We start from the raw sequence: 13,818 nt of genomic DNA, 5'->3' as shown, positions 1-13,818 counted from the left end.
TCCTGCTCACGTCTGGAGGCCAGGGCAAAGGGTGCCCTGCCCGGCTCCCCAAGCCAGTGTCCATGGACGAACAATGGCTGTGCGTGCAGGCGAGCGGGCGTGGGGGGGGAAGGCTGGCAGCTCGGGCACTGCCACCGCCCTCTCCACTGGCAAAGTCCACACAGGCTGTATCGTAGAGAGAGGCACTCCCTCAGGAGCTTCCGCTGGTCTAAGCCAAAAGCTACACACCTGTCGTGGCATATGACTTCCTCCATTTTCCCCAAAAGGCAGTCACCATTGTCCCCACCCCCTCTTCCTGCAGATACCAGGCTCAGAGGGGAAGACACCTGCCCAAAGTCACCCTGCCAAATACCTCGGGTAAGAAGGGAGTAACCAGCTCAGCTAAGATCAGGTGACAGAGCCAGGCCTCCTGGCCGGTGGAGGCTAGCACTTGGGGATGCGGGAGCATGGCGGGGTTGAAAATCCCAATTTCTCATCAAGTCTCTGCAAACAGAGGAGCTCTGGGGACTAGTTTGCCACCTTGGGGACAAACTCTTCTGAGTCTGAAATGAACAACTCTCGTTTGCTAATGGTCAAGAAAAGGCCAGGCCCCAGTCTGAGACCTTTCCTGGCAAGAGCTCATGGGATCCACAGGATTCTGACAAGGGTGCTCCCTTCCCCCTCCTTTCACAGATGAGGAAACTGAGGAACAGAGAGGCAGTCACCAGACCAAGGACTCGCAGTGGGTTGGGCAGCAGCCAGGATTGGAGGTAGACGGAATCCTCCCCCCTCACCTCTCCAGCCACTGCCCCAGGGCCCCTCGTGCCTGTCTGTGTGACACCCAAGGAAGGACAAAGGAGGGGCCTCTCCCTCCCCAGGATCCCAAGGGACCCCGCCCTGTTCACCTTGGAGGGCAGAAGGGCCCAGGCCAGCCCCAGCTTTGGGGCTGGGCTCCTCCACCCCATTCACACCTTCCTCCTTGCTGACTCATGGCTGCCTGCCCTCCCACTTGTGACCTGATAGGTCAGGAAGGTGTGACTGGAAGTTGGGCTGCTGGGGCAGGGCAGCAGAGAAGTCCAAGGAGGTGCCACGGGGAGCCCAGCCAGAACCCAGGCGGCTCCAGCACAGGGCGGCAGACGCCCACTCCTGGGCTCCCTCTGGCGGGCGAGGGGCAGAAGCAGGAAGCCAACGAGGAGGAGCCAGCAGGGTTAAGAAGTCAACCAATCTTTATTAAAGGCCTGCAGAGCTACTGGGAGGACGCCATGATGCTGGACACACCTGTGGAGAAGAGAAGGAGGGACCAGGGTCAACATGGGCAGAACCTCCAGCCACCAACCACAGCACCCGCACTTTAGACCACGAACTCCTTCTGGGCCCTGGTCACCAACACAAAGGCAGTTTGGGACAGTAAAGGCCTGGATCTGGAACAAAGAGGCCTAGGTTCAAATTGCAGCTCTGCCTTGTACCAGGTGGGCGACCTCAGGCAAGTTACCGAGCATCGGTTTCCCCATCTCTATGAAGCATCCACCCTACAGGATGGCAGGACTCAATGCCGTGCTTAGAACACTGCTGGCACTCAACAGTCGCTATTATTATCATCGTCGTCACCATCCTCACAACGTCTACTGTGGACTATTTGCAGGACACTCCAAGTGCTGGACTGGTCTGTCCCGCCGCAGGGCCCTCTGCTCCAGTGGGTTCCCACACAGAACCCAACACAGCGGGCGCATCTCACGGAGAGGGAGCGTCCACAGTCCTCAAGGGCAGATGTCTGCCCACTTGATCTCGTGCCTCGGTTAGGGACCAGTCAGCCAGTCTGGACCGAGAAGCCACGCTGGACCGAGATGTATCTTTAAAAAGGCAGAATCCCACTCAAGAGAGTGGGGAGGAGACGCAGGGTCCCAGGGGACAGCACACCCGTGCCCAGCCAGGGCTCACTCACTCCAAGACATCCTCACTTTCGCTTCGGCTGAGTCATCAGCGGAGTCTGTGAGTCAATGTGTGTGACGTGTGATGGTGAGGACAATGGCTACACTGAGTGAACTGGGACTGGCTCTGCGCCAAGTGTTATACATGGAAGTGTCTCGCTTCACACCCATACCTCCATGAGGTGGGTCTTACGATATTATTCAGTAACTTCTAACAAGGGCACCTGGCCTAGAGGTTCATGTGAAGACCCATGACTTAATAAGTGTAAAGAACTACCAGCGTTTGTCCTAATTATTGGTGCTGCCATCTGCACTTTCTGGATGAGAAAACTGAGGAACAGAGAGGTAAAATCACTTGCCCAAAGCCACACAGCTACGAAGCAGGGAACCAAGATCCCCACCCAGCTAATCCGACTCCAGAGCCTGCACTTTCTGGCATTTCGCTGCGTTTCAACAGATGCCAGGCTGAGCCCCGAGAGCCTCAAGGACAGAAGGCCACCAGGACAGAGCCCCTGGGAGCAGTATAGGTGTGGAGACCCCTGCAAGGCCCTCCAGGCCCTGGGAAGTGCCAGGGAAGGACACCCAGCACTCCCTGCCATTCCACTCTGGGCGACCTCCTGGCCCTGAACCAGAAGTTATCTACCCGGATCCTTCGGGCCCAGCCCCATCTGTCCAACGGCACCCTCAGCCCCACAGCCTGAGGCCTCGGGCCCCCACTCACTGTCGAAGTCGATCTTCTCCACGATGTTCTTGGGCTTAATGCTTTCTTCCTGGCTGCAGATGAAGATCTGGCCTGACTCGTCGGCACTCCAGCCGTACTTGCTCATCCACACCTTCAGCTGGCTGTCTGCAGGGAACACAAGCAGCAGAGGCCCTGGTTACCCCGATCCCACAGTTTCAGGGGGTCTAGGAGCCAAGGGCGGGGCGCCTTCCGTGCCCGACTGCTTCCAAAGCCACCAGCAGCTCCCATTTGGATGGCGGCAGCAGCTGAACTGCTCTCCAGCTGCCAGCCCTGCGCTGCTACAGTGCATTCTCTTGCCGGCAGCCAGAGGGAGCCCCAGCTTTCGCATCCTTAGCATCACAGGGCTTTCTCTTAGCTTCTTTTATTTTCTATTTCTCTCCCAGTGCAAATCTTGGTTCCTAGTAACGGCCATGTACTTACTTACCTGCTTTTCCCCACAACCCACATGCAACGGTCTTAAATTAGGACGCCATCACATCACGAACGAGAAGTCCATGGCATCTGGTGTGAGAATTTCTTTGCAGTTCTGTTTTGCTCTCAGAAAACATACCAGTAAGGACGGCCAGCCAGAGTGTTCTGCTACCTGAAATAATTCTACTCTGTGTGACTATTATCAATTTGATACGTATTCAACTGCTTCTCTTTATATTTAACTCTAATGGTTGTTTCAACCCCTTTTGGTTTAATTTCTTTCTTTTTTTTTTTTTTTTTGAGGAAGATTAGCCCTGAGCTAACATCTGCTGCCAATCCTCCTCTTTTTGCTGAGGAAGGCTGGCCCTGAGCGAACATCCGTGCCCATCTTCCTCTACTTCATATGCGGGACGCCTCCCACAGCATAACGTGCCAAGCAGTGCCATGTCCGCACCCGGGATCCAAACCAGCAAACCCCAAGCTGCGAAAGCGGAACGTGCGCACTTAACCCGCTGCGCCACCGGGCCAGCCCCTAATTTCACTTTTAAACACGTAACACATTTACCTGGTGTAAAGCACTATCAAGTAATACAGTGCCTGACACAAAGTGCCCAATAAAAGTTAGCTTACACTAAAATAATGAAAGGAAATTAAAAACAACACAACCCCACAAAAAAATTATCCCGACCAAAGGGAAAACTACCCCAAAAGGTACTCAGAGAAATCCCATCCCAGCCACTCTCCCCTCTCTTCTCATCCCTCATCCCCAAGGAGTAAACATTCTCCTTAGTTTTTAAATTTTCCTCCCTCTATTTCTTTTTGCAAAAATAACCAAATATACCAACGCATGTTTTTCTTTTCGGAAGGATCTTTTGAAATTTAGATCTGATCCTGTCGCCCCCCCGCTCAGACCCCTCCTGTGGCTCCGTCTCAGGCAGGGTGAGGGACCAAGTCGTGAGGAGGCCCCGCAGCACCTGAAGGCCTCACTCCTCCCACCACACCTCTGCCCCGGCCCCGACCCTCGCGCCCTGGGCTCCAGCCACAGGCCCCGGATGCTCTGTGAACATGACAGGCATACCCCTGCCCAGGGATCTGCACATGCGCCCTGCGCCAGGCTGCCCATCGCGCTCCACTGAGGTAACTGTCGCACGCTGCCCTCTGTCCCCCAGGAGTCCCCTCCACCCCCCGCCCTCTCTCTGGGCTGTCGCAGGAACTGCCACTGGACATGTGCATCTTAACTTGGTGTCTGTTTTGCTGCCTCCGTGAGACCGAATCTGGGCCATTGTGTTTGTCCCCTGCCATGTCCCCAGGGCCTAGAACAGTGGCTGGCACAGAGGGGTGTTCAATTAACTTGTGCAGAAGAAATGAATAAATGCCATAGGCTCCCCCGCAAGGAAGGAACGTTTGTGACTAACTCCTTATGTCCTCCCTGGGCTGGGCCTTCAACAAGGACCTGGTGAGGCAGGGATGAGCGCATCTGAGAAGCTGGCTGAGGCCCACTGCGCCTGAGCCCCAACCTCCTAGACCGACATGAGGGACCCAGAGAGCGCCTCACCCGTCAGGTCCCCGAGCATCTCGGCCAGCAGCCAGCGATCAATGTGCTGATAAGTGATGCCCACGACGTGGCAGATAACTGTGGAAGAGAGGGACAGAGACGGTGACGGGCCACACCCCAGGACCCTGCTGCCACAGCCCAGCCCGTCCCCCGTGGAGCCCAGGCTCAGAGAGGGACTTACATTTTCGGACAGAGTCTTCAAAGCCAGTTATACCTTCCAAGAGATCCATGTTTTCATCCAGGGCTTGCTGAGGAGAACAGTAATGTTCACAGTAACGTTAATATTAACAATATGAGAATTATTAATGATATTAAGAATAGAAACTAACACTTGAGCATTCACCCCACATGCCAGCCTTCCTCCCCTGTGACACCTTATGATGAAACAGATACTGTTTTTATGCCCACTTCAGAGATGAAGAAACCAAGGCTCAGAGCAGCTCAGTGATTTGCCCAAAATCAGAGCTGGGGTCTGAGCCTGGCAGAAACCAGTCCCGAGAGGGGACAGATCCAGGTGAGCTAAGGGCTCCCGACGACCTCCTTGCTCCGGGCTCACTCAGGGCAACAGCCAAGTGTCCTTCCACCGCCCATGAGCCCAGGAGATCTACCCGTCGCCTCCTCCCACTCACCCCTCACTGCTCCTCAGACAAGCCAGGCACCCGCCCACCCCGGGACCTTTGCATGGGCTGTTCTTGGGTCTGGCACTCTCCACCCCCATGGCTAACACCCCTACTCCTTTAGACTTCTGCTCAAAGGTCACCTTCCCAGAAAGGGCTGCCTCCAACACTGGTGACAGACATGAGGAACCCGCAAGGACACCGGAAGAAGCAGCCGGTGAGGTGGGAGAGAGGTAGGAGGGGAGCTGGCCTGGAAGCCTAGTGATAGAAGGGTCTGAGGGAGCAGTGCGTGACTGCCCCACAGGAGGCGGCCCACAGGGCAGGGAAGACAGGAGCTGAGGACCGCCTGCTGGGTCCAGCAATAGGGACGTCACTGTTTACCTCCACGAGCGCAGTCTCGTGGAGTGTGTTGAGAACCGGGGGGCAAAGCATTGGTCATAAAAGCCTGAATGGACTGAATGGAGTGGCTTCAAGTGAGTGGGAGAGAAGGGGAGACTGAGCACAGGCAGCCTGTCCCGGGAGCAGGGTGACCAACAGTGCTCGCCTGTGACTGAGGGGCTCCCTGGGGTGTGAGACTTCAGTTTTAAAACCAGCAAAGACGCAGGCAAACTGGGACGGCCAGGAGCATGGCCGTGGAGGGGAGCGGAGGAAGGGGACAGGAGGCAGGGCCAGTGGGGAACATGGAGGTCAAGGGAGAGCTCTCAGTTTTAGGCCAGAACTAAGCGCAGGGTAGACGTGTTCCGTGGGGACAGAAGTTATCCACGAAGGCCAAGGCGGCCGTTAGGGGAGAGCAGGGAGAGCCGCTGGTGCGATGCCACCATGTGGGCGAGAGGGAAGGGGCCAGTGCAGCAGGGGAGGGCTGGCCTGGCACGGGAGGAGAGACAGGTCACCCACTAAAACAGACAAGGGCTCGGTCAGCGGCAGGGCAGGGACGCGTCCGAGTTCTCCCTTGGCTGCTTCTGCTTTCCCGCTAAGTAAGAAGCCAGATGGTAAGTTGAGGCAAGAAGAAAGGTGGGGCAGACGACAGGTGTGAGGGGCTGTCCAGGAGAGCTGGGGGGGGGGGAGGCACTAACTGGGGAGGAGACAGGACCCTAGGAGGTTCCTAGGAGGAACGCACGATTGATGCTAAAGGAGGAAGCAGCGCAGAGGACTTCGGGCTGCTGGACAGGCCCAAGAATGTTGGGTGGGAGACCTCAAGGAGGGAGCTGGGAAGCCGGGAGGAAGCGGTCAGGGTGGAAATGTCTGACACTCACGGGCAGAGCGGGCAGTTCCTGGTGAAGACGAGCCTGGGGAAGTGAGAACCACCTGGGAAAACTGTCAGGCCCCAAAGCCTAGATCACACCCACACCAATTACATCAGACTGTGAGAGGGCAGGACTCAAGTCTCACTGGGTTTTTTTAACTCCTCTGGAGTCCTGTGTGCTGAGAACTGGGCTAGGGTACGGCTGGGAGTGATGGGCGGAGGTCATGAGGAGGACAAGAGATGGAGGAACCGAGAGGTCGCAGTGGTAGAAGGGTCACTGGACTGGCTTTTCAAGCCTCTGAGAATGAGGACAGGAGTCGTAAGGGGCCGCAGCAAGGAGCAGCCACCTGGGGGCGCTGACACCAACCAAGTCGGGCAGGAAGGGGTAACACTGCAGCTTCCAGACGGGGTGGGAGACGGGTGTGGGAGTCTGGTGTGGGAGTGGTGGTGAGAAGCAAGGTGGCCAGCCGGCCTCCCTTTCGGGAGGCTGCAAAAATGGAGAGCCGGGCTCTTTAGAGCAAGAAAGGGAGAGGGCGTTCAGGGGTGAGGCCTTCGTGGGAAGGATGGCTGTGTGTGTGAGCCTGAGCCATGGGGGCACAGGGGACGGCCTGGGAATCCCGGCTCCTTGTGAGGATGACCATTCCATGAGATCCCGCACGCAAAGCCCTGAGCACAGGGCCCAGTGCCACCCTGCCCCCGCACCCAAAGGAAGTCACCCAGAAGGCCTGGAAGTGGCAGGTCTCCAGCAGGTCTCCGAGGTACAAAATCTGCCGGATCGGCCGTTCTTCTTGCTGGGAGGAGGAAGCGTTAAGGAAAAACGGCCTCGGAGCCTGAGGGTGCAGGTACTTAGTCCTAGACGGTCCCTCCCCGCCCACCGTCTGTTCCCCGCAGCAGGGTTTATAATGGCACAAGTGAGAAACAACCTAATGATCCAATGATGTGGACGATTAAATCAACGCTGGCCCGTCCACACGCTGAGATCAACTCAACTCTCAGAGAACTGAAGTGGAGAACGCGACAAGACACACTGAAAGCTAGATGCACGACGACGAGCAGAGTAGCCTACCATTTGGGTGGGGGCAGATGTGTATATAAACACACTCGCCTGTCCTTGTGTATCTATAGGATATTGGCAGAAAGGGACCCAAGAATCACAAAGAATTACTGCCTCCTGGGAGGGGAACGGGGTGGCTACAGAACAGGGGAGGGAGGAAGCTTTGTCTTTTTTCCCCGTTTTTTTTTAAGGAAGATTAGCCCTGAGCTAACTGTTGCCAATCCTCCTCTTTTTGCTGAGGAAGACTGGCCCTGAGCTAACATCCGTGCCCATCTTCCTCTACTTTATATGTGGGACGCCTGCCACAGCATGGCTTGCCAAGCAGTGCCATGTCTGCACCTGGGATCCGAGCCGGTGAACCCCGGGCCGCTGAAGCAGAATGTGCGCACTTAACCGGTGCGCCCCCGGGCCGGCCCCTGCTTTTTTGTACTTTTAACAGTGTACTGTATGCCTTCTTTTTAAGCCACCAGAACAGAACCTTGGGGAAGGTGGACCATCTCCCAGGAGGCAGGCACTCCAGACACACGTGGCAGATCAGGTGCAGAGTGGGCCAGCATTCCTCAGCTCAGCCCCGCCTGCCTCGGCTCAGGCAGTACGTGTGACAGTCTCGGGGCTGAGCGCTACAAGCACAGGGCCGGCAAGGACAGGGGACTCGGCCAAGTTCGTCAAGTGATGAGATGCACATCATAAAGCTCAGGTGACAATCCAGCTCACCTTCATTCCTCCTGCCTGTGCACAGCCCCTATCCCCACCTGCTACTTGCGTGGTAGTCTTTACTCAGCTAGGCACCCTCATGAGCATCTTTCTAAATCTCCCCACATCACTCTGCAGCTTTAAAGCCTTCTATGGCTCCCCAGTGCCCTTTCTGAGTCTGACCAAACTCCACCTTGAAGTCTGTGGCACGGCCATGCTAAACTTCCTCTACTGCCTTATAGACAGCACTGAGCTCTTCTTTTCCTCTAGGCCTCCCTATGCACTGTTCCCTCTGCCTGGATCACCGTTTCCTACTGCTTCACCCAATTCTTCACCTTTCAGATGCTGCCTCCTCCAGGAAGCTCTCCCTAACCCCCAGGCTGGGGTCAGGCACCTCCTCTGGCCCCTCCAACCCCAAGCCCAGACCACTCCAATCTGTCACCGCCAGGGGCCTGTCTCCCCCCCGGACAATGAGCTGCATGAGGGCAGCGCCCCAGCCCCACCCAGCACTGGGCCAAGCCCAAAGCAGGCTGTCAGCATCTGTGGCTGAACTCACAGACCCCTTCCCCGTGACTTCCCCACCCTGCCCCGCCCCTCCGCACACACCCGCCCAGGAGCTGGAAGGATACGTGTGCCTGGTCGATCATGCACTTGCACAGCGTGAAGTCGGTGTGGGGCAGGTTGGTAAGGGCCTTCAGCAGGATCTGGGCGGTGACCGTGGTCTGAAAGAAGGCCGGGTTGAACTGGTACCTGAGACGGGGAACAAGAGACACAGCAACAGTGGCATCTCCAGGTCCCTGGGCCTCACCAGCTGCCAGGCGGGCTGCCCACTGCTTTGGCCCAGAGCTTGGGAGCTGGACATGCCTGGACTCCAATCCCAACAACAGTCCCCTCTGGCCGTGTGACCTTAACCTCCCTCAGCCGCCTCTCCTGCTCTGTAGACGGGGACGGTTAAGCCTCACAGCCACCCAGCAAGGCAGACGCTGTTCAGGGATTCACAAGCAAGCGAGCACAGAAGTAGCCATCTGGAGGAGTGGTGAGGGCCCTGGAGGCAGACTGCCTGGGTGTAAACTTCCTTGCCAAGTGACCATGGACTACTCATTTTAAATTCCCTGTGCGTCAGTTTCTCCCCTTGCAAAAGAGAACGATAACAACCATACCCACCTCTCAAGGGCCCTGGAGCACCTAGGTGAGTTCACACAAAGCCTACAGCACCGTAACTACACAGGCGAGCGCTCACAAGGCAGTGGTCCCCACCAATAACAATCTAAACAAGCCCAAATGCAAGCGTTGTTATCACCAACCTACAGGTGTTAAAACTGAAGCTACGTGATCTGCAAAAATTACCCAACTGGTAGTGTGTCAATAAAGGACCGGGGGGGGGGGGGGGGAGAACCCCAACATCCATCCACAGGAGAATGGATAATCAGGACACGGTGACACCGTGGAACACGATACAGCAATGACAACATACAAACCACAGCCACACAGAGAATGGAAAGATCTCACAGACCTAGCACTGAGTGGAAGATGCCAGATGCAGAACAGCACATGCTGAATGACATCTGTGTGCCATTCAGAGCACGCAAACCTGAGCTAAGCTAGCCAGGATGCATACATGTGTGGTAAACTCACCCAGAGGCAGGCCAGGAGAGCATGAGAGTGGTTACCAGGGTGGGGAATGGGGTGGCCGGCACAAAGCGTATGGGACAAAGGCCTGGGACACCAGCAACACTCAATTTTGCAACATGGATGGTGATCACGTGGGTGTTCATTTATAATTACTTGTAAGACTATCTGTTTTATATACTAGCTCATATGTGTACCTTGGAATGACTCTTTTTAAAAACAGGGGGCCACGCCCAGTTGTGCAGCAGTTAAGTTCGCATGCTCCACTTTAGTGGCCTGGGGTTTGCAGGTTCAGATCCTAGGTGCAGACCTACACACCTCTCATCAAGCTATGCTGTGGTGGCATCCCACATACAAAATAGAGGAAGCTTGGCACAGATATCTGCTCAGGGACAATCGTCCTCACCAAAGCAGACCAAACCAAACCATCCTCCTCCTGCCCCACTTCCCTGGCTTCCTCGTTTTGCACACCAAGAGAAGCCACATCCTGCAGGCTACCCCCAACTCCCGCCCAACCCAGGGTTGGGAGTGGCACCCTGCTGGCTGCTGGCATGGGGTTGGGGACGGAGGCAGACACTCACAGCTTCAGGACAGCCAGGTTGGCTTCTAGATCATAGGCATTCTCCTTGGCCTGCGTCTCCACGTAGCGCTCCAGGGTGGCCAGATTCTCAGGATTGTACCTGGAGGAGAATCAAGATGGGTGAATAGAGAGGAGACAGGAGCTGAGGCCAGTCACTGTATGGGACGAGAGCGGGGGAAGGAAGGAGGCACGGTAACTTCTCCCTCCCTCCCTCCCTTTCCTCTCAATCTGGCACTAGCCAGCTGCTCTAGCCAAGTCCTGAATCAGCTCTATACCCTCTAAAAAAACTTACCCACATCCCAGACCTAAGGCTAAGCTCTAAACCCCCTCGGAGCCCTGGGTCTTTCCTAGGATGCCTCCTCAACCTCTCAGCTGATCAGTCACGGCTGGCTGTGTACCTGGCCTCCTGGACATCTCTGGCACCCACTCCTTCCTCCCCTCCCCAGGCCCCCACTCTGGTCTAGCCCCATCCTCTCCGGCCTGGCTTCCTCCATCACAGCCCTGAGCACTCCAGGCTAGCACTGTCTGCTGTCGGGTTTGCCTGGACTGTGAACTGGGAACTCCACGAAAGCATGGCCTGGGACTGTCCTGGTCACCTCTGGTCCCCGGCACTGATGGAGTAGATTTTAGTGAACATGTATTGAATGAACAACACAAGGGGAAAAGAAAGGAGGAAGCAAGAGACACTGAGACCCAGTGAGAGCCTGAGGAGCAGAGAGAGAGGAAACTGAGGGGCACAGGGGGCGCCTTGAGACAATCAAAGACGAAGAGAACGACAGCAAGATAGCAAGGCTATCTCCTGCCTCCAGGCCTTTACAGGGCTGTCTCCCGAAACATCCCCCAGATGACAGGAAATCCCACCCCACGGCAAGCGCAGGCCCCTGACCATCCCCTGCTCTCCCAGAAAACCCTCTCCTCCATCCCGCCTGAGCAGAAGCGCTCCCTCCGGCCGGGCTCAGACCTGTCGATGCCCTTGAGTAACTTGCCAACGTTCGCTCTCATCTGCTCAAACATCGCCATGCCTGCTGTCGCCTCCCACACCGGGGCTGGAGACTACCACCGGGCGCCACAGCGTCCTCGAGGACCGGAAAAGGAAGAGGCGCCGGAAAGGGAAACTACGTCTTTGTTTTCCCCGCAGCCCCGGGGGCGGGGACGGGGAAGGCTCTTGCGGCGGCTGCCACGCTTTCCGGCTGCCACGTGACTTCTGCCCCGCGGGCGCAGTTGGCACATGCGCACACGCTCCCCCCGAGCTCAACCGACGGCGTGAGAAAAAGCTTCGTCTAGTTCAGTGCGCAGGCGCGTTATCGGGGCGAGGAGGCGGGGCTAAGCTTTTCCCGGGCCTCGCGAACCCGGGTCTAGCTCCCGGGAAGTTCGCGCCGACTGTCTGGGAAGGACGCGGAACTCTAATCGCGTCGCGCGTGGCCGTGAACTCACAAAACTGCTGGAATGCATGTAGTGGCTTGGCCAGGCGCCGAGGGTGGAGCTCTCTAAGATCCCCTTTGCCCTAGGCAGGACCCTGAGCTCTGCAGTTTCAAGCCTTGAACTTGCTCCCCAGGCTCCACCCTAACTTGCAGGGGTAGGGGCCCGCAAAGATGCTGTGCTGTGTCCGGTGGGGGCTGGGGTGAGGGGCTGCCGCATCGCGGCCAGTCCCCATAGGCGTCAGTCTTGTGAGTGAAGGCCGGCCCCCATGTGTGCCTTCATGACTTATGTGTGTACAGATTGAGCACACTGCGGGCGTGAACGCACACGCATATGTCATATATGTGGAGGTATGAGCTCTGGGTACATGCGCATGTGTGCAACATACAGGTACCCAGGCATGTGTACGTCGCCTGGTCTGCGCACCGCACAGGGGAGTACCACTAAGATCATGTGTGTGCCCCAGGCGAATAATAACGTACACTGCATGGCCATCCCTGTGCAAACTTGCCATCTCCGGGTTGTGGCCAAACCCTCAAGCACTCTGCAGAGGTTCAACGGTGGTTTTTAGTCACCTCCCAGAATGGAGGAGGAGGTGCTAGGGCACCCCCCAGATCACAATCAAGATATTTTGCATCTGGTTTACATTCAGCCCAGAGCCTTGGAGGTGCAGGGGGGTCCCCTGGGTCCCCACGCAAGCTGCCCCTCACAGTCTCTCAGGGCCCAGGGGACAGGGGGTGGAGCCAGCTGCACAGCCCTGCGCTGGGGCAGGAAGCGAGAGTGGGGAGGGGGGAGGCCACAGCCGGTGGAGGCAAGGCGGGTGCAGGGCTTGTGGGGAGGGAGGGAGGTGCCAGCACTCGAGCCCTGAGGCCCTGCTGGCCGCTGGGCGCAGGCCCAGCTCCGGCCCCCAGGGATGGACCTCGTGGACCCCGACATCTTTAATAAGGACCCGCGGGACCACTATGACCTGCTGCAGCGGCTGGGTGGCGGCACCTATGGGGAAGTCTTCAAGGTAAGGAACCCCCTCCTTCTCCATCACCCTCAAGCAAGTGACCTTTGGGGTGAGGCCCAAGAAGGGAAGGGGATGCGAGAGGGTCCCAGTCCTCGGCTTTGACTCAAGGATGCTGAGGAGGAACTCCGGCGAATGGAGCCTGCCTCAGTGCCAACTTCCCCTTTACAAGGCTCGAGACAAGGTGACGGGGGACCTGGTTGCATTGAAGATGGTGAAGATGGAGCCTGGTGAGGAGAGGACCCAGGAGCTCCGTCCCCACCCCCACCCCCACCCCTACCTTCTGGGACACAGGGATCTCCCCCATGCTCCCTCCCTGCAGCGGCCTTTTCTCTCCTGCCCCTCCTCACAGATGACGATGTTTCCACACTTCAGAAGGAAATCCTCATCTTGAAAACTTGCCGGCATGCCAACATCGTGGCCTACCATGGGAGTTATCTCTGGTGATGAGCCGTGGACCCAACCTGGGACCCAGCCCAGCCCTTACCCCAGAGACCCCATTCCTGACCCAGGCGTCCCCCTAACCTGACCTCCAATCCGGGACCCCCATTTTTTTAACTGGGGCACCCCTAACTTAACTTCCCAGTCAGAAGTCCCACTTTTCTGACCAGAACACCCCCTAATCTAATCCTCAATCTAGAACAACCGTTTCTAACCAGGGGTCCTCAAAATCGATCCACTCCTGCTAACCAAACCTGAAACCAAGTCCCCTAAAACTAATCTCTCATCATCCTGCCCTCAGGTCCCCCAGTTTCACTCTCTGCTCCTTTATTATGAACCCTGAAATTCCCTGACCCCAACTTAATATCCCATATGCCCCAGTCATGACCTGTGTCCCCCAGACCTGTCACCCTGAGCACCTGTGTCCCCTCCCAACCTCCACAACCTTTGAGATCTCTGCCCTCTCTCCTAGGTTAGCGTGTGACAGCAGAGGGGGCCCTGGGTTAGGAGCCCAAAGA

At 56.9% G+C, this 13,818-nt stretch overlaps 2 protein-coding genes across 4 annotated transcripts in view; one reads left to right on the top strand and one right to left on the bottom strand.

Moving 5' to 3' along the window:
- Window positions 1–1,187: 1,187 nt before the first annotated feature.
- On the bottom strand, window positions 1,188–11,725 carry EIF3K (eukaryotic translation initiation factor 3 subunit K). Its single transcript, XM_008507476.2, has 8 exons — window positions 11,393–11,725; window positions 10,433–10,531; window positions 8,852–8,972; window positions 7,192–7,266; window positions 4,797–4,863; window positions 4,616–4,693; window positions 2,629–2,754; window positions 1,188–1,257 (listed from the first exon to the last, which is right to left on the bottom strand). Exons 1-8 carry the CDS (start codon window positions 11,449–11,451, stop codon window positions 1,226–1,228), a joined length of 657 nt encoding a protein of 218 aa, XP_008505698.1. The 5' UTR covers window positions 11,452–11,725; the 3' UTR covers window positions 1,188–1,225.
- Window positions 11,679–13,818, top strand: part of MAP4K1 (mitogen-activated protein kinase kinase kinase kinase 1) — an 18,374-nt gene continuing 16,234 nt past the window's right edge. The window contains exons 1-4 of one of the 3 annotated variants that reach the window (XM_070632716.1): window positions 11,679–12,007; window positions 12,743–12,862; window positions 13,032–13,089; window positions 13,212–13,302. In XM_070632716.1, the coding sequence (XP_070488817.1) occupies window positions 12,764–12,862; window positions 13,032–13,089; window positions 13,212–13,302 (248 nt within the window). In that variant the 5' untranslated portion in view covers window positions 11,679–12,007; window positions 12,743–12,763. Of the gene's footprint in view, window positions 12,201–12,298; window positions 12,518–12,742; window positions 12,863–13,031; window positions 13,090–13,211; window positions 13,303–13,818 lie in introns of those variants that run through there. The other 2 variants (XM_070632715.1, XM_070632714.1) reach the window with 2 other exon arrangements.

This window comes from Equus przewalskii, chromosome 9 (assembly GCF_037783145.1).
Source record: "Equus przewalskii isolate Varuska chromosome 9, EquPr2, whole genome shotgun sequence".
In the NCBI taxonomy this organism is placed as follows: Eukaryota; Metazoa; Chordata; class Mammalia; order Perissodactyla; family Equidae; genus Equus; species Equus przewalskii.
Note: the sequence above shows the minus strand (reverse complement) of the source record. Positions and strands in the feature narration are given on the sequence as shown.

Bases quoted from the DNA above. Each gene is read 5' to 3' on its own strand.
- EIF3K (XM_008507476.2), bottom strand. From the start codon at position 11,451: ATGGCGATGTTTGAGCAGATGAGAGCGAACGTTGGCAAGTTACTCAAG. The intron at 4,694-4,796 runs GTAAGTCCCTCT...TCTCTTCCACAG, and splicing joins TGAAGACTCTGTCCGAAAAT to TTATCTGCCACGTCGTGGGC. The intron at 2,755-4,615 runs GTGAGGCGCTCT...TGTTCCCTGCAG, and splicing joins GATGCTCGGGGACCTGACGG to ACAGCCAGCTGAAGGTGTGG.